The sequence below is a fragment of the Oncorhynchus kisutch genome, linkage group LG4 (assembly GCF_002021735.2).
Source record: "Oncorhynchus kisutch isolate 150728-3 linkage group LG4, Okis_V2, whole genome shotgun sequence".
Classification (NCBI taxonomy): Eukaryota; Metazoa; Chordata; class Actinopteri; order Salmoniformes; family Salmonidae; genus Oncorhynchus; species Oncorhynchus kisutch.
In genome coordinates this window covers 53945866-53966162 of record NC_034177.2, presented here as the reverse complement: position 1 = coordinate 53966162, position 20297 = coordinate 53945866, and the positions used below count along the sequence as shown (strand labels likewise).

Here is a 20297-nt window from a genome sequence, read left to right as displayed (position 1 = left end):
ATACTTTACTGAGAAACACTAACAGAAGGATCACAGTAACGCTGGGAAAACAACAAACACTAATTGTCGAAAACTTACTCAGAAGACAAATACACACGGCACACAATTCAAGCTTCAGCAAAGGACAACATAAAACACACCTATTTTACTCCTTGTGTAGTCTTTAACATTCTGTATACTCCCCTTGTCCTAAGGGTTAAAAAATGATCCGACTTCACTAAACCCCCCCAAAAAATTTGCTTAATTTAATTTTAAACCCCAAATCTATTTTGCATGAATAATTGACGCTACCCATCCCTTAAGCGGGATAATTGTCATCAGCAACCACTGAATAGAATAGCGCCAGAGTCAAATAATATTACAAAAAAATATTCATATTCATGAAATCACAAGTGCAATATTGCAAAACACAGTTTAGCCTTTTGTTAATCCACCTGTCGTCTCAGAGTTTGAAATGATGCTTTACAGCGAAAGCAATCCAAGCGTTTGTGAAAGTTTATCGATAGCATAACAAAACATTATGTAGACTAAGCATTAAGTAGCTAGGTTACGAAAATCAGAAAAGCAATCAAATTAATCAATTACCTTTGATGATCTTTGGATGTGTTCACTCACGAGACTCCCAGTTACACAACAAATGTTCCTTTTGTTCCATAAAGATTATTTTAAAATCCAAATACCTCTGTTTGTTTGTCGTGTTATGTTCAGTAATCCACAGGAAAGAGCGGTCACGACAACGCAGACAAAAATTCCAAATATTATCCATAATGTCCACAGAAACATGTCAAACGTTTTTTATAATGAATCCTCAGGTTGTTTTTAAAATATATAATCGATAATATATCAACCGGGAGTGTATGTTTTTCAATAGGACCGGGAGAAACAATGGCCGCTTTACTCTGTTGCGCAAAACTCACTCTGAGAGCCTCCACCTATCCACTTACGCAATGTGATCTTTCGCGCTCATTTTTCAAAATAAAAGCCTGTAACTATGTCTAAGGCCTGTTGACACCTTAGGAAAACCATAGAAAAAGGAATCTGGTTGATATCCCTTTAAATGGAGGATAGGCATGCATAGGAACAGAGATGTTTCAAAATAAGAGGCACTTCCTGATTGGATTTTCCTCAGGTTTTCTCCTGCAATGTCAGTTATGTTATACTCACAGACAATATTTTGACAGTTTTGGAAACTTTAGAGTGTTTTCTATCCTAATCTGACAATTATATGCATATTCTATTTTCTGGGGCTGAGAAATAGGCAGTCTCAAATGGGTACGTTGTTTAGCCAAAAAATGAAAATACTGCCCCCTACACACAAAAGGATAAACAACCTGTCATTCATTCTTTGTGAATATATGGGTTTTTCCTATTCACAATGCGGAAAGAGTGCATTTAGTCATCAGTGGATTTCAGTTTCAATTAGTTTCAGTTAGTTCATTAGCTTTGGTTACTGATATGTATATTTTTGAATCATCAGTATACATGAACACAAATGCTTTGTTTAATGCCAGTGACAGGTCATTGGTAAAAATAGAAAATCGTAGAGGGCCTAGAGGGCTACCATGCGGTACACCACACTTTGCATATTTGATTTTAGGTAAGCTTCCATTAAAGAAAACCCTTTGAGATCTATAAGATAGCTCTCAATCCACGGCGTGGCAGAGGTTGAAAAGCCATAGCACATACGTTTATTCAACAGGTTATGGTCAATGATTTCAAAGGCTGCACTAAATCTAACAGAACAGTTCCAAAAATCATATTATTATCCATCTCTTCAACCAATCATCAGTAATTTATGTCAGTGCAATACATATTGAGTGCCCTTCTCTATAAGGATGCTGAAAGTCTATTCATTTGTTTACAGGGAAATAGCATTGTGTTTGGTCAAAATATTTTTTTCCAACAGTTTGCTAAGAGCTGCCAAAAAGCTTGAAGGTCTGCTGTTAGAACCAGTAAAGGCTGCTTTACCATTCTTGGGTAGTGGAATTACTTTGGCTTACTTCCAGGCCTTTTTATTTATTTTACCTTTGGCCTAAGGACAAAGACTTTCCTCTAGGCTCAGATTAAAACATTTGACAGATAAGAGTGGCTATAGAGTTAGCTACCGTTCTCAGTAGCTTTCCATCTAAGTTGTCAATGCCAGGAGGTTTGTCATTATTGATCGATAACAATCATTTCCCCATCCAGATTTATTAGCCACTCCTTTGCCTCATCTCTTTCAAACATACAGTTTTTCAATTCCTCATCAATCCATGTAGCCTTAACAGTGGGGTTTCCAGTCTTGTGGGCGCACTCCACCTGAATCTTCCCGTGGTCCATCTTCAATTTCTCATAGATCATTTCCCTCACGTTGTCTTCAGACTCCTTCCAGGTCTCATGTGGAGATTCTGCAATTCTGCCCACAACCATGTTATTCCCCTTTGATTGTCCCTTGAGATTTATCCATCATTGTTGGCATGGATTCATACACAGAACTGATGTCCTCTCTCAATGACTTACAGATTGCTGTCATCTTGCCATTCTCCTGTTTCAACTCAATCAGCTGATCCTGGGAGAACTGCAAGCTGTTCTTCTGGTCCTGGAACTCTCTGGTCAAGTCGTCCATTATTTTATTAGTTGAATCCACAAGTATTTGGACAAAACACTTGAAGCAATTTTTGTTGTTGTTGTAACAACTTTTTTGTTAATTTAAAAGATCCTTCACCTGTGATAGAGGACACCACTGTCCTCAACTGAACTCCCGTTGGCTTTGGTCTTGGTGATGGTTTCTAGCAACGTAAGTTATGTTGTTACTCCAGACAGGGCAGGTCCACAGGGAATATTTAAAATGTAAAAACAGCAGTGATCTAGATGGCCACAAACCCGGGACAATCCGCATTCCCAGCCACAATGGCTAACCGCGTCGCGGGATGCGTTCAAGCCCTCAAGAAACGCTGCTAGCTTGATAGGCAGCTAGCTAGGACTATGGAATTGTTGTGTAATTTGTTCATGCAGATTCCCTTTTATCTAATATTAGGTTTTGGTTGAAGATCTGATAATTCAGTATCAAAAATATGCAAAAATAGAGAAAATCTGAAAGTGGCAAATACTTTTTCACAGCACTGTAAAATGATATGATTGATTGCTTACATTATGTTTTTTACTCACCAAGAGCAAACTGCAGGACAGAGGCTGTGGTGGTGTTGAGAGGTACAGTGGTCTTGAGGAGAGAGGGTACATATATCACAGGTTAGAGGATAAAGGCAGTGGGGCTTTAAGTGTTCTTAATAGCTGGGGAATGGGGCTACATATATCTAATCACAATACAATTCCTAGATGGAGCTAAGGATGCAAGGGCTTTCGTCAGTGTGTGTTTGTGTGTTCTCTGTGTGTGTTCTCTGTGTGTGTGTGTGTGTGTTCTGTGTGGGGAATGCATCATTGTGTGTACTGCTCTTGACTGAACTAGTGCCAGGCAGCTGCATGAAACACTTGGAAGGCTGACAGATACTCTGTAAAAGCTTATTATCAGAGTAAGCAAATAGAATCAAGACACACTAAACACAGCCGTTCGCTGTCTCTCATATGGTGCAACAGGGAAATAGTGGCAGTTAACGTGATTATTATCAGATACGTGGAAGCATTCTAGTGTCTTTGTGGTTCTGGTATGATCTGATATGTTGTAGGTTGTAGTATTATGTGGTTGTGTTCATTAATAGTGTGGTTGTGGTTCCCACTATGGTTGTGAAAAACTAGGTGGTTGAGGTCATAAATAGTGTGGTTGTAATTATGGATAGAAGAGTGGTTGAGTTTGTGGTTGTATTGCGGTCATAGTTACCAGTTCTCTCTCTCTGAAGGGCTCACAGAAGGTGACAGCTCTGCCATGCATCAGAACCCCACACTGCTCTCCTACCTCACAGTTACTACACTCTGACCTGGGGGGAGCAAGATAAAGATATGGATGAAGAGAGTACATTAGAAGATAATTTATGCAGGTTTAGATATTAATAAAATGCCTTACTGTAGTTTTTGTAACACATTTTTGTCTTCTTCAATTGCACAGTGTGACAAAATGACACAAAAAGTATGCTTTAGTAATCATTTTTGTGACAACTGCTGACGAAAAAAAGGACTTTATAAAATACATTTGATTGATTGATTGATGAATTGATTGATGTAACCTACCAAATTCTGGGGTCCAGCTCTCCCTGCAAGTTGGAGTCAAAGTCATCACGGAGCACCGCATGGTTCCCATTGATCTCAGCTACACACAGAACAAACAAAAACCAAGGTTAGGAGATTAAAAAAACATGACAGGGAAGGGTCCAATATTAATAACAAAGTTGTTGATGTTGGTATGACCACAGAAGATTGAGTTGATAGCATATAAACATGAAAGAAAAAATGCACTCACCAAGACTGGGTCTCAATGGCGATTCCGTAGGTGCTGAAACAGAGAGAAGAAGATGCATCAGTAACCCTGCAGCTTGTTTCCCTACTCTGACAGAGATTGCCATTGGCCAGAAAGAGACCAGAGATAGCAGAATAGGCCAGTCCTAATGTCCCTCCTGTCTCAGACATTCTCATATGTGCTGGCATGTCACAACTGCTAATATAGTCAGAGTGATCAGAGTGTCATCTGTGATGTGTGCCAGGCCTAGCTAGCAGTCCCTCTGTTTTGGACAAGAACCAAGAAGCAGGAGCGAGCATGTTAACACATCACTGGAAAACAGCCAAACTGAGCAGCGACCAGACAGAATACACTTCAATCAACTTCGAAGCAAAAATAACTTTGTAGTGGCTGAGGCTCCAGTACTTGCTGCTCCAGTGCGTGCCCTCCCTGACTGTAGATAGTGGTGCTGGGTCTCCTGTTGGACGTCCAGTACTGATGTTTATTCCTGATGTTAATGAAGTAATGAAAGTCCGCTTGGACCTGATAAATAGTTCAACACCGATTAACACCCCTCCCTCTCCTGAGGCCCGTGCCTCTTAATATGTTGCCAAGCCAAGCCAACACATCACAACTCTACTGCAAACTCTTCCACAAGTGCTCTGAGAGACAGGCAGATGGAGGAAGAGAATCAAAGGAAGATATTAGGGTGATTTTGACTCAGCGAACCAAAATAGAGTATGATGTTATACGGTGCAATGTGAGAGTACCCTGATACATTTCTCACCAGATTGATAAAAAGGGACTCCACAAAATCCACAAAACCATCAAACCTCAATTCCCTTCAGATTTTTTATCTTTCTTTAACCAGGCAAGTCAGTTAAGAACAAATTCTTATTTTCAATTACAGCCTAGGAACGGTGGTTTAACTGCCTTGTTCAGGGGTAGAACGAGAGATGTTTACCTTGTCAGATTGGGGATTCGATCTTGCAACCTTTTGGTTACTAGTTCAATGCTCTAACCACTAGGCTACCTGCCACACCAATACATTGCGACTTTTTCCAGAAAAAAAAAGAAAATGAGCACTCAATGATCAGAAGTTCATTCCAGACATCTGAGGTAAGATGTTTTACGGTACTTTTCACTATTTCTGTCAGTACCCTTTATCAGTACTATGCACAATGGCATTGACACCAATGAGTTAGGGAACCCTTCCCTTTCAGTCCTATTCAAGGTGGCTAGATCACTATCTTCTTTAAAATACAATTATTTTAAGCAGAAAAGAAGAGCAGGATAATCTTCCACTGTGTTCTCCATCCAGGATCAGCCTGCACCTCTGATAAAAAACAATCCTTTAGTCCAGATAGGGTTCCCACTTCTCATCCCCAACTTCCAAGAAACTTCCAGGTGATTTCAATGGCTTTTAACTTAACACAAATCATACACGACTCCCTAAACCTCCTCCAAGAGGGAGGGAGATCCCTCTTCCCCAAAATACCCATCCATAAACAATAGGAACCCAAACCAGGAATATTACTAAAATGGCTGACTATTACAAACCAAACAAAAGTCTTTCTATAGTCCCCCCTCCCCTGCTCTACTCCCTTCAAGCAGTCCTCATTTCTCCACATTGGATCCTAATACTGGTCTTTTTTAGCTAACTGGATTTGCCATTCAGCCATTCAAAAGGGGGATTGGTGTGGTGGAACTTTACTTTAGTGCTGACTGTAAAGTAAAAGTTTGGGTAGTCTTAGTGTTCTGTTTGACAGGGCTGAGAAGAGGGGGTTCAGGGACTGTGAGATCGACTGTTTTTGTGCATGTGTCTGTGTGTGTCTGTATGTGTATATGTACTGGTAGGCGACTTGACGTGGAGCTCCACGACTGGATATTTGGCTCCGTGGTGAAACTCATTAAAAGTAGATCAAAGGGCCTCTCTCTCTGGCTCCTGATGATTCAAAACATGTTTAGAGGGATCCATCAAACCCCAGCCCCCCTTACTCTCACTCTCCCTTCTCGCTAATCATTAGCATTTTAATAAAACAAAATGAAGGGGAAAAATTTGACAACATAAACTTTTACTCCACTACATTCCTAAATAAAATATTGTACTTTTTACTCCTTAAATTTTCCCAGACACCAAAAAGTACTCGTTACATTTTGATTGTTTAGCAGGACAGGAAAATTGTCTAATTCACATCCTTTTATCAAGAGAACATGCCTGGTCATCCCTACTGCCTCTGATCTAGCAGAATCACTAAACACAAAGGCTTTGCTTGTAAATTATGTCTGAGTGTTGAACTGTACCCCTGGCTATCCGTAAATTTAAAAAATCAAGAAAATCAAGTCATCTGGTTTGTTTAATATAAGAAATGTTTAATGATTCATACTTTTACTTTAGATACTTAAGTACATTTCAAACCTAATTTCTACTCAAGTATGATTTTACTGGGTGACTTTCACTTTTACTTGAGTCATTTTCTATGAAGGTACCTTTACTTTTACCCAAGTATAAAAATTGGGTACTTTTTCCACTACTGGATATACATACGTATTTAACCTACGTATACACATGAGGAATATCCACATCTCCTCTCTGTACACTGATGGACAGCATTAGGCCTTCTGTGACATGCCCTCCGTCTCTCCATTCGTACTGTCTCTAACAAGCACTCCCTCTTCAACCCTTTCTAAAGATATGTCCTTCTGGCTGAAGAAAGGCCCAGAATGTTTGGGAGTTCACTAATCCCCCCCTCCTCTCTCTCTCCAACCCCGTTCCATAAGGAGCAGACAGTAGCCTCATTTCCCTCAGATTAATCCTCTCACTTTCTTAAAGACTTCACTTACAGCCTCCTCTATTATGGGCTCATCTCTGCTAATGCCTGTATCTCCCCGGCTTACACACACACACACACACACACATAGGCGCAGGAACAACATACACACAAGAGCAAGACACACACACACGTACGCACACAGGCCAGAGCTTACACTGGGTGATACGTTTTCATTCAGCACCAACCCCGTCTGCCTCATACATACACACACAGACACACACGCTCGCACACACACACTTGTAGGGATGGGAAAGGGGAGGGTATCATCTAAACGCACCGCTCTATACACATCTCAAAATCAGAGGGGCTTGGAAGAAAAAACAGAGAAGGGGAGTTGGGGATAGGACTATGCAGAGGGTGGAGAAACTAAATTAGAGTAAGCTTTGGGAGTCTCAGACATCTGGGCACAAAGAGCGCAGGGCTCTAGTGATCTTAAATCCCCTTCCCTTTTTCTCTCCCTCTCCATCTCCCAGCTCTAATCTTCTCTCCTCCCTCTCTCCATCCTGCATATCTCATGTCTCCACCAATTTATCTCCTTCACTCTCCATCCCTGTCTCTCTCTCTATCTCCCTCTCCCTTCTCTTTTCCTCCAGTTCTCTCCCTCCATCCCTCCTTCCCTGACTTCCTCACTCGCTCCCTCCCTTTCTCTGACTCACTTCACGGTGTATAGGTATGCAAGACTGAGCAGTATGTTTTAAGTTGAGTCGTTGAGGTCCAATTGGCTGTTACAAGTACTGACTGACCAGGACGGACACAGGATGCAGGATGTTGTTGCTGTGTGTGTTTTTTCTGTGTGTGTATGTGTGCATGTGTGTGCATGTGTTTGTGTGCGCGTGCGTGCGTGAGAGAGAGTGTGTGTTTCTCCAGTAATGACAACACATATTTAACACCTTTTTGTGTTGGCACAAAACTAAGGTAAATAATACTTTACTCAGAAATCTTTGTGGGCATCAATGGCAATAATTATGTTATTAAAAGACACAACACTTAATTTCCTAATTAATGGTGCGGATAAAAGAGTGAAGCAAGACATCAATGTCATTTGTTTGTTGATAGACTGTCTGAGTTTTGTATTTTGTCTTGAGATGTTTTGTGTCTAGGCATCTTTTGTATCAAGTTTGTGCAATAGTCTAAACTTCCCTGTTTGCAAGAGTTTGTGTTTGCATGCAAATTACTAAATTAGAATACAATGGCTGGGTGAGTGGGTGTGTATCATCTTTGTCTGTCTCTGGTTAGAGTTGCTTCCTGTAGCACCTGTCTATGGTCACAAATTTCTGGTGAGACAGGGGCAGGCCAAGGAGGGTCAGTCCCTACAGCATCCATCACCATAACAACCTCCCTGTCACGTTGAAGGATATTATTATGGGGTGATGGTAGAGGAGGTGGGAGGGAGTCACTAAAGCCTCTCCTGTCATCAACACGATGACAGGAGAGGGTGGTGAGAGGAAAATAAGGGAGGGAAAGGAGGGAGGAGAGAAGATAGCTAGAAGTGAGTAGAGAGAAAGATCTCAAGGTCCAGTGCAATGAGGGCGATGAGGGATGGCTGGGGGCAGTGTCAGTATGGGGGACGTTTGTTAAGCCACCCATCCTGCCTGTCGTCTCCCTGTCCCCCTGCCTGTCGTGGCTGTGATCATCCATCCCTCAGGGAGCTCTGTCCTGCCCTGCCTGATCCTGAGTTATATGGTTAATTGATAATCCATCTGAGGCTCAGCCCTGCTCTCTCCCCTCTGCCAGGCTCCACCAGGTCCATAAACAACTGATTTATCCCCGTGGAGGAAATTAAAGGGACTGGAACACCAGGCAGGGAGCAGGGCTAGGAGCCTAGGCTGTCACCAGAGAGCGAGGCTTGATGGACTGCCCACCTAGACACCCTCCACCGACACACCAGCTCCACCTCAGGCCCCCCTCCCTTCCTAAGTCCCTCACACCTTGGCTTCCTCCTCAGCCACCCAGCACCCAGCCCATCCTCACTCTCCTGAGCCCTCTCTCTGGTTCTCCACACTTGGACTCAACAGCTCTCTTTATGTCCACTCACTAAAAGAGAGAGTAACAGTACTCCATTGGAAGCCCTGTCATCCGTCATAGGGTCTCATTAGACTTACCCTTAAAGCAGCATTCACAATTGAAACAATAACAAAATGTTTTTCCCTGTTTCGGAAAAAAGCTGAGGGATGGAGAAATGTAACCACTCTCAAAATCATAGACAGATCTATGGATGCAAGGACTGACCATCCATATTTAATAAACATTGGACTAAAACAAGCTGGGGTACGACAGTTGAACTACGGTTCTGATGGGGTACGACAGACAGTTGAACTACGGTTCTGATGGGGTACAACAGTTGAACTAAGCTCATGAGGCATTTATGATAGATTCCAAGATGGCATAGCAGTCATCTGTCCTGTCCTGTGTATATATACACTGCTCAAAAAAATAAAGGGAACACTTAAACAACACAATGTAACTCCAAGTCAATCACACTTCTGTGAAATCAAACTGTCCACTTAGGAAGCAACACTGATTGACAATAAATTTCACATGCTGTTGTGCAAATGGAATAGACAACAGGTGGAAATTATAGGCAATTAGCAAGACACCCCCAATAAAGGAGTGGTTCTGCAGGTGGTGACCACAGACCACTTCCCAGTTCTTATGCTTCCTGGCTGATGTTTCGGTCACTTTTGAATGCTGGCTGTGCTTTCACTCTAGTGGTAGCATGAGACGAAGTCTACAACCCACACAAGTGGCTCAGGTAGTGCAGCTCATCCATGATGGCACATCATTGCGAGCTGTGGCAAGAAGGTTTGCTGTGTCTGTCAGCGTAGTGTCCAGAGCATGGAGGCGCTACCAGGAGACAGGCCAGTACATCAGGAGACGTGGAGGAGGCCGTAGGAGGGTAACAACCCAGCAGCAGGACCGCTACCTCCGCCTTTGTGCAAGGAGGAGCAGGAGGAGCACTGCCAGAGCCCTGCAAAATGACCTCCAGCAGGCCACAAATGTGCATGTTTCTGCTCAAACGGTCAGAAACTGACTCCATGAGGGTGGTATGAGGGCCCGACGTCCACAGGTGGGGGTTGTGCTTACAGCCCAACACCGTGCAGGACGTTTTTAACTTGCCAGAGAACACCAAGATTGGCAAATTCGCCACTGGCACCCTGGGCTCTTCACAGATGAAAGCAGGTTCACACATGTGACAGACGTGACAGTCTGGAGACGCCGTGGAGAACGATCTGCTGCCTGCAACATCCTCCAGCATGACCGGTTTGGTGGTGGGTCGGTCATGGAGTGGTTTGGCATTTCTTTGGGGGGCCGCACAGCCCTCCATGTGCTCGCCAGAGGCAGCCTGACTGCCACTAGGTACCGAGATGAGATCCTCAGACCCCTTGTGAGACCATATGCTGGTGCGGTTGGCCCTGGGTTCCTCCTAATGCAAGACAATGCTAGACCTCATGTGGCTGGAGTGTGTCAGCAGTTCCTGCAAGAGGAAGGCATTGATGCTATGGACTGGCCCACCCGTTCCCCAGACCTGAATCCAATTGAGCACATCTGGGACATCATGTCCCGCTGCATCCACCAACGCCACGTTGCACCACAGACAGTCCAGGAGTTGGCGGATGCTTTAGTCCAGGTTTGGGAGGAGATCCCTCAGGAGACCATCCGCCACCTCATCAGGAGGATGCCCAGGCGTTGTAGGGAGGTCATACAGGCACGTGGAGGCCACACACACTACTGAGCCTCAATTTGACTTGTTTTAAGGACATTACATCAAAGTTGGATCAGCCTGTAGTGTGGTTTTCCACTTTAATTTTGAGTGTGACTCCAAATCCAGATCTCCATGGGTTGATAAATTTGATTTTCCATTGATAATGTTTTGTGATTTTGTTGTCAGCACATTAAACTATGTAAAGAAAAAAGTATTTAATAAGAATATTTCATTCATTCAGATCTAGGATGTGTTATTTTAGTGTTCCCTTAATTTTTTTGAGCAGTGTATATTTACATATTTTCTTCAAATATATTTTTATATCTTTTTTCCTCTAAAAACTCAAATTCAAAACACTCTCATGCAACCCACCTCACCAATATAAAAAAAGTACTTTCACCTCAAATCTGAAACCCACAACAGAAGCAATCCAGAACGTTAGTATTCAGCTAACCACGGTTGACGGCCATCAGCTATCCTTTAGCTCGAAAAGCTATTGCCAGTTTTGTACAACGCGACTCAGACCAGAGCATACTGGACCTATTTTCTCTCCATAACCCCGGATTTCTACCGCAAGCTCTGGACATTTACACCTGGATTCAGCTAGCCAGCTGAAGAGTTCCATCAGCCACTCCTGGGCTACAATCACCTATCTGGAACCATTTTACTGCCGATGCGAAGCCCCACCGGGCCTTCTCAACTGGACTACCGACGTTATCTGCCCGAGGGAGTTATCCAACTGGCCCCTCCGTCACGACGTAACCTGAATGCCCATCTGCGGCCTGCTAATAGTTAGCGGCCTTATTGGCTGCTATCTGAATAGGTCTATCGGACTATTTTCTTGGGTCACTATATCTATTTTGCCAATTGGATTGGTCCCCACACGGAACCCCCCACACGGAACTACCACACGGAACCCCACTAATCTACCGACGGAAAAGCACGAGGTGGCTAAAAACAGACCTCTATCCTTTGCCAGCTTGCTACCCATGGCCCGGCTAGCTGTCTGAATCGCCATGACCCCAACCAACCTCACTACTCACTGGACTCTTATGATCACTTGGCTAAACATGCCTCTCCTTAATGTCAATATGCCTTGCCCATTGCCCATTGTTAGTGTTTATTGGCTAATTTCACTGTAGAGCCTCTAGCCCTGCTCATAATACCTTATCCAACCTTTCAGTTCCACCACTCACACATGCGATGACATTACCTGGTTTCAATGATGTTTCTAGAGACAATATCTCTCTCATCATCACTCAATGCGTAGGTTTACCTCCACTGTATTCACATCCTACCATACCTTTGTCTGTTTATTATACCTTGGAGCTATTTTATCGCCCCCAGAAACCTGCTCCTTTTACTCTCTGTTCCGGATGTCATAGACGACCAATTCTCACAGCTTTTAGCCGTACCCTTATCCTACTCCTCCTCTGTTCCTCTTGTGATGTAGAGGTGAATCCAGGCCCTACAGTGCCCAGCTCCACTCCTATTCCCCAGGTGCTCTCTTTTGATGACTTCTTTAATCGTAATAGACATAAATAATGGACATTATCGAACAAATCAAACATTTGTGGAACTAGGATTCCTGGGAGTGCATTCTGATGAAGGTCATCAAAGGTAAGGGAATATTTATAATGTGATTTCTGGTTTCTGTTGACTACAACATGGCGGAACATTTTCTTTATTTTCTAAGTGCCGTCTCAGATTATTGCATGGTTTGCTTTTTCCGTAAAGTTATTTTGAAATCTGACACAGCGGTTGCATTAAGGAGAGATATATCAATAATTCCATGCATATAACTTGTATAATCATCTACATTTATGATGAGTATTTCTGTTGAATTGATGTGGCTATGCAATATCACTGGATGTTTTTGGTACTAGTGAATGTAACTCGCCAATGTAAACTCAGATTTTTTATATAAATATTAACTTTATCAAACAAAACATACATGTATTGTGTAACATGCAGTCCTATGAGTGTCATCTGAGGAAGATCATGAAAGGTTAGTGATTAATTTTATCTCTATTTGTGCTTTTTTTGACTCCTCCCTTTGGACAAATTGCTGAATTTTCTGTGGCTTGGTGGTGACCTAACATAATCGTTTGTGGTGCTTTCGCTGTAAAGCCTATTTGAAATCGGACACTGTGGTGGGGTTAACAACAAGATTACCTTTAAAACGGTATAAGATACATGTATGTTTGAGGAATTTAAATTATGAGATTTCTGTTGTTTTGAATTTAGTGCCCTGCACTTTCCATGGCTGTTGTCATATCATCCCGTTAACGGGATTGCAGCCCTAAAATATCCCAGCTTTCCTACAATCTAAGCTTGATGCCCTCAATCTCACACAAATTATAAATGAACCTACCAGGTACCACCCCAAAGCCTTAAACACGGGCACCCTCTAAATACACCTCTGCTGTTTTCAACCAAGATCTCAGCGATCACTGCCTCATTGCCTGTATCCGTAATGGGTCAGCGGTCAAGCGACCTCCATTCATCACTGTCAAACGCTCCCTGAAACACTTCAGCAAGCAGGCCTTTCTAATCGACCTGGGCCGGGTGTCCTGGAAGTATATTGACCTCATCCCGCCAGTAGAGGAAGCCTGGTTATTTAAAAAAATGCCTTCCTCACCATCTTAAATAAGCATGCCCCATTCAAAAAATTTAGAACCATGAACAGATATAGCCCTTGGTTCTCTCCAGACCTGACTACACTTAACCAACACAAACACAACCCCTTTTCAGGGAAGTTAGAAACCAATATACACAGGCAGTTAGAAAAGCCAAGGCTAGCTTTTTCAAGCAGAAATTTGCTTCCTGCAACACAAACTCTAAAAAGTTCTGGGACACTGCAAAGTCCATGGAGAATAAGAACACCTCCTCCCAGCTGCCCACTGCACTGAGGATAGGAAACACGATAAACACGATAACTTTGAAAATTTCAATAAGCATTTTTCTACGGCTGGCCATGCTTTCCACCTGGCCTCCCCTACCCCGGCCAACAGCACTGCACCCCCCACAGCAACTCGCCCAGGCCTTCCCCATTTCTCCTTCTCCCAAATCCAGTCAGCTGATGTTCTGAAAGAGCTGCAAAATCTCGACCCTATAAATAAGCCGGGCTAGACAATCTGGACCCTTTCTTTCTAAAATTATCTGCCGAAATTGTTGCAACCCCTATTACTAGCCTGTTCAACCTCTCTTTTGTGTCGTCTGAGATTCCCAAAGATTGGAAAGCAGCTGCGGTCATCCCCCTCTTCAAAGGGGGGGAACACTCTTGACCCAAACTGCAACAGACCTATATCTATCCTACCGTGCCTTTGAAGGTCTTTGAAAGCCAAGCGAACAAACAGATACCGACCATTTCGAATCCCACCGCACCTTCTCCGCTATGCAATCTGGTTTCAGAGCTGGTCATGGGTGCACCTCAGCCACACTCAAGGCCCTAAACGATATCTTAAGCACCGTCGATAAGAAACAATACTGTGCAGCCGTAATTCTTGACCTGGCCAAGGCTTTCGACACTGTCAATCACCACATCCTCATCGGCAGACTCGATAGCCTTGGTTTCTCAAATGGTTGCCTCGCCTGGTTTACCAACTACTTCTCTGATAGAGTTCAGTGTGTCAAATTGGCGGGCCTGTTGTCCTGGCCTCTGGCAATCTCTATGGGGGTGCCACAGGGTTAAATTATTGGGCTGACTCTCTTCTCTGTATACATCAATGATGTCGCTCTTGCTGCTGGTGAGTCTCTGATCCACCTCTACGCAGACAACACCATTCTGTATACTTCTGGCCCTTCTTTGGACACTGTGTTAACAACCCTCCAGACGAGCTTCAATGCCATACAAATCTCCTTCCGTGGCCTCCAACTGCTCTTAAATACAAGTAAAACTGAATGCATGCTCTTCAACCGATCACTGCCTTCATCTGCCCACCCGTCCAGCATCACTACTCTGGACAGTTTTGACTTAGAATATGTGGACAACTACAAATACCTAGGTGTCTGGTTATACTGTAAACTCTCCTTCAGTCTAACATCAAACATTTCCAATCTAAAGTTAAATCTAGAATTGGCTTCCTATTTCGCAACAAAGCATCCTTCACTCATGCTGCCAAACATACCCTCGTAAAACTGACCATCCTACCGATCCTCGACTTCGGCGATGTCATTTACAAAATAGCCTCCAATACCCTACTCAATAAATTGGATGCAGTCTATCACAGTGCCATCCATTTTGTCGCCAAAAGCCCCATATTTTACCCACCACTGCGACCTGTACACTCTCGTTGGCTGGCCCTCGCTTCCTACTCGTCGCCAAACCCACTGGCTCCAGGTCAACTACAAGACCCTGCTAAGTTAAGTCCCCCCTTATCTCAGCTCGCTGGTCCACCATAGCATCACCCACCTGTAGCACACGCTCCAGCAGGTATATCTCTGGTCACCCCTAAAGCCAATTCCCCCTTTGGCCGCCTCTCCTTCCAGTTCTCTGCTGCCAATGACTGGAACGAACTACAAAAATCTCTGAAACTGAAAACACTTATCTCCCTCACTAGCTTTAAGCACCAACTGTCAGAGCAGCTCACAGATTTCTGCAGCTGTACATAGCCCTTCTATAATTTAGCCCAAACAACTACCTCTTCCCCTACTGTATTTATTTATTTATTTTGCTCCTTTGCAGCCCATTATTTCTATTTCTACTTTGCACATTCTTCCACTGCAAATCTACCTTTCCAGTGTTTTACTTGCTATATTGTATTTACTTCGCCACCATAGCCTTTTTTTGCATTTACCTCCCTTATTATCTCACCTCATTTGCTCACATTGTATATAGACTTATTTTTATACTGCATTATTGACTGTATGTTTGTTTTACTCCATGTGTAACTCTGTGTTGTTGTATGTGTTCAACTGTTTTGCTTTATCTTGGCCAGGTCGCAATTGTAAATGAGAACTTGTTCTCAACTTGCCTACCTAGTTAAATAAAGGTGAAATAAATACATAAATATATTTTGTTATTAGTTATATTCCTCAAAAATCAATGGGCACACATCATTAATGTATAAATTCAAAATGGATATAGCAACTGCTAATTGCTCCTTGATTGACACACCCATGTGTAATATAAATAAAACATGAAAAGCCGTCAGTTCTTTCTCAGTCCACCACATGTTGGCCTTCAACATCTGAGGTGGAAAGTGGCAGAGCTGCATCATTTGTCAGAACAGGAGACAATCCCGGAAATCGGTCTCCTCACAAAAATGTCTGTAGCTTCTGAACGGTTTGACATTTAAACTAATATCACCACTCTTATCACAGTTGAAAAGAGCCAATAATGAGCCGAATGAGCTACTGTTGAACGTCTGACTGACGTGTCGTGATACCACCGCCTGACTTATGTCTGCGTCTTAGAAAATAGCATTGAGCTATATTATTCATCTGCATGCTATTATAATAACAGTAAGAATCTCAACTGTTAGGAAGTTGATATACCTCAGCCACACACAAAAAATGTTGATTTATTTTCACAACCGAGTAGATGGGTTACAGCTGTTGGGTGGTTTTGTTGGGTTATTTTCTGCTTGTTGGGTTGTTTTAGAAATAACCCAATGAGTTGGGTTTAAGTTGGGTTGGCCCATGAACGAAATGTAACATTTTGGCTTCTGACCTTTTCAACGGTTGTTTTACTCTGTTCAGCTGGGGAAGACCACTGGGGGACAGTGACACACAAGCAAGACAGTATTGTCACTATTAGCTAAATGTTTAGCTAGTTACCTTGTTCAGATGGCATATCCATTATTGAATCTCCACCCCCCCCCCCCCCCCCCCCCCGCATAGCCTGGTTCCGCACTTTGCGATATCAGCTGATGTACGAAGGGCTATATAAATACATTTGATTTGATTTGACTTGAAGGCTCTGGACTGCCGACCGTTGCTGGAAGTTCTGGACCGCCAACCGTCGCTGGAGGTTCGGGGCCGACGACTGTCGCTGGAGGCTCTGACCGCGGATCGTCGCTGGAGGCTCTGACCGCGGATCGTCGCTGGAGGCTCGGGACCGGGCACCGTCGCTGGAGGTTCCGAACTGTAGACCGTCTCAGGAGGTTCCGTACTGTAGACCGTCTCAGGAGGCTCCGCACTGTAGACGTCTCAGGAGGCTCCGGACTATAGACCGTCTCAGGAGGCTCCGGACAGTAGACCGTCTCAGGAGGCTCCGGACTATAGACCGTCTCAGGAGGCTCCGGACAGTAGACCGTCTCAGGAGGCTCCGGACTGGGAACTGTCGCTGTAAGCTCTGGACTGGGAACTGTCGCCGGAAGCTCTGAACTGGGAACTGTTGCCGGAAGCTCTGGACTGTGGAGGCGCACTTGAGGCCTGATGCGTGGGATTGGTACAGGTGAAACCGGGCTGATGACACACACCTCAGGGTGAGTGCAGGGAGGAGGCACAGGACGTACTGGACTGTGGAGGCGCACTGGAGTCCTGATGCGTGGGACCGGTACAGGTGGCACCGGGCTGATGACACGCACCTCAAGGAGAGTGGGGGGAAGAGGAACAGGACGGACCTGACTGGCGACACGCACTTGAGGGAGAGTGCGAGGAGCAGGAACAGGACACACCTGACTGGGAAAGCACACTTTAGGGAGAGTGCGAGGAGTTGGCACAGGACGCACTGGGTTGTGAAGGTACACTGGAGACCTGGTGTCTATAGCCGGTATCAATGTTTCCGGAACTTTAACACACGTTTCAGGACGAGTATGGGGAGCTGACTCAGGTTGCACGAAACTGACAGCACGTTCCTTTATTCCAAATCCGTGCGTCCCCCACCAACTCAACAACTCCCCCATTTCTCTCTCCTCCAAATTCTCCTTCGTCTCCCAAAATGACTCTTTCTGTAGTACATAACATTATATGATGTGTAATTATTCATGTTTTCTCATAGAAAAACATAGAAGCTTAAAAGTCTGGGTCAGGGACAAGGGAAAAATAGTGAAATTAAGGTATAAAATGCATCTGAAAAGTAGGTAAAATACTTGATAGAGATGTGTTTAAAAAATTATGGGGTGATTCCAGTGTGAACTTAAAATACAAATATTTGTATTTGTTAAAAAAAAATAAAAAATAAAAAAATCGGCCCGAGGACATGGAAGTGCCCATAGTTGCAGAATCACCCAAATATACCACTGCTGTGATCCTGCTGTGATCCCTTTCCAACATGGTGTAAGTATCCCTCTCATTCCCCTTCCCCATAATATTGTACTATACATGTCTTTATTAAATGCTTTAGGTTAAAATAATTAGGGGTTGCCAATTTTTTTAAACACACTTTGCGGTCTCTGTGCTTTCCACGCCTATACTGTGGGTCTCCCATCCTCCTCAATGTTTCAAGTCACCAGCCTCCACTGGTGAACGCATCCCCAGTTTGACACCCCCTAAAAAACATTGTTAATTCATGACGGTATCTTATGGAGCTAGGAAGATATTAGGTGACTTGGTGAGAGGTATCAGTAGCTTCATTAGGCATAATTTAGGCCTGAATCACTCCTGATACAGTCTATGGAAAGATGAGACTCTCATGAACACGATGACCCCCACAAGCTCCATGGGACTCGTCTGAAGTCGGTACCGCCGATGTGACAACTTCTGTCTGTAGTGTCCGCTTCGTTTGGACTACAAACTAATGTGACCTCACTATGAAAATAGGAAACTCTCATGACGGTGTCAAGGGACTTGGTTCCGGTTGAAAAGAAATCATGAAAGCAGTTTTGTGCCCCCCCAATGTCATGAACTTTTAGGAGTTAAAGGGATACTGCAAGATTCTGGCATTTAAGCCCTTGTTCTACTTACACAGTTAGAATAACTTTTGGATACCATTTTTATGTCTCTGCGTGCAGTATGAAGGAAGTTAGCAGTAGTTTCGTGAGCCAATGCTAACTTGCGGTAGCGCAATTACTGGATGTAGCAAATCTCATTGCCTCTTTAAGTGCACTAATGGAATACAATTTAGGATTATTTCTGTTCTGATTGGTGAAAAAGGTACGGGGTAAACTGGATGGAGATCAAAGGGTAAGGATGGGAAATTGGAGGAGGGGAGGAGTGAGGGAGAGAAGAGAGGGAGGAGGCAGAGAGTGCTGGCACAGCAGAAACCAGCTCCTGGAGCACACAGGAGCGATAGTGTCTAAGTTTGGGCCAGATTTCCAAACACCCAGCCAGATAGACATATCTTTTTTCCCCTCCTCGGCTTCTGTCTCTCTGAGTTGCATGGTGGCACTAAAGATACCAGAGTGAAAAAGTTTAAACAACAGCTATTCACTTAGTCTGGGAATGAATGAGGCATCCAGTAGAGGCACATAATGTAGGAGATTTAGGAATATGAGTTGTCAGTAATGAGACCTCCTGTCTCTCCGGTGAAGGAGGGACGAGATGGAGAGATGGAGGGAGGATGTTGATGAGAAAGTTGAAGGTCGTACATTGTGGGTAATGGCAGCTTCGGTAAAGAGAACAAACAACTACAAAAATAAGGGAATGGGAAAAAGGAGGGAGGGGGAGGCAGATGAGAGGAGGATGAGTGTGGGCAGCTGACCTCGTTACAGGCTAATTCCTGGACAGCCTCTCTCTTTCTCTCCTGCCAAACCCAAGACCTGCAACTTTAGCACTATACCCTCAATCTCCTCCCCTATCTTCCTCTCATCTCCTCTCTTCTTATACCCTTCCATATTTCCTCTCTGGTCTCCTCACTGTATCTCTGTGTTCTCCCCCCCCCCCCCCCGCTCCCTCCCTTTCCCCATCTCTCACTCATCTCCGCCTCCTCCTCCTCCTCACTGTATTAAACCCTTGGCTGAGGTGAAAGCTGCTCTTTCTGACTCTCTCCTAATCTGTCCATTTGTTCTTCAACCTTCAGCTCTGATTTACACTCTTACTCACTCCTTTTTCCTCCTTCTCTCTCCCTCCCCCGCTCTCTCTCTCCTGCCCAGCTCCTTTCTCTCACTCTCCCTCTCCCCCATCCCACTCTCCTCTGTGGATCACAACCCTGTTTTAGATAGCTTTAATTTCTTCTGCTCCTCAAAGCTGAGTCTTAGCACATGAACTTCTGATGTGGCTTGAGCCCTTCTGGTATCTTTAAGCGCCTGCTTGAATACTAATACTCTATTTCAGGAAGGAAACTTTGCTCAGTACAGTTTGCACTCTCCATGCCACTCTCAGGGCTGGATATGGGACAGTTTTATATAGTACTTATAGGGTGGATTCTTTAGGTTCTTTAGACCTCAGGCTCACCTCTGTCACTCAAAGGGAAACTTACTAAGATGACTAGGCATGTAAACCAAGTTTTCTAACTATTGCTTAGAAAGGACACCTGATAAAGGCTCTTTAGCTAAAATGTTGTCAAATA

General features: G+C 43.9%; 1 protein-coding gene across 1 annotated transcript in view; it reads right to left on the bottom strand.

Moving 5' to 3' along the window:
* LOC109888924 (reelin) overlaps nt 1-20297 on the bottom strand; it is a 268663-nt gene that overhangs the window by 109452 nt on the left and 138914 nt on the right. The window contains exons 5-8 of the mRNA XM_031823231.1: nt 4391-4423; nt 4162-4240; nt 3815-3911; nt 3148-3199 (exon numbers count right to left, since the gene is read on the bottom strand). Coding sequence (XP_031679091.1) covers nt 3148-3199; nt 3815-3911; nt 4162-4240; nt 4391-4423 — 261 coding nt within the window. The remainder of the gene's footprint in view (nt 1-3147; nt 3200-3814; nt 3912-4161; nt 4241-4390; nt 4424-20297) is intronic.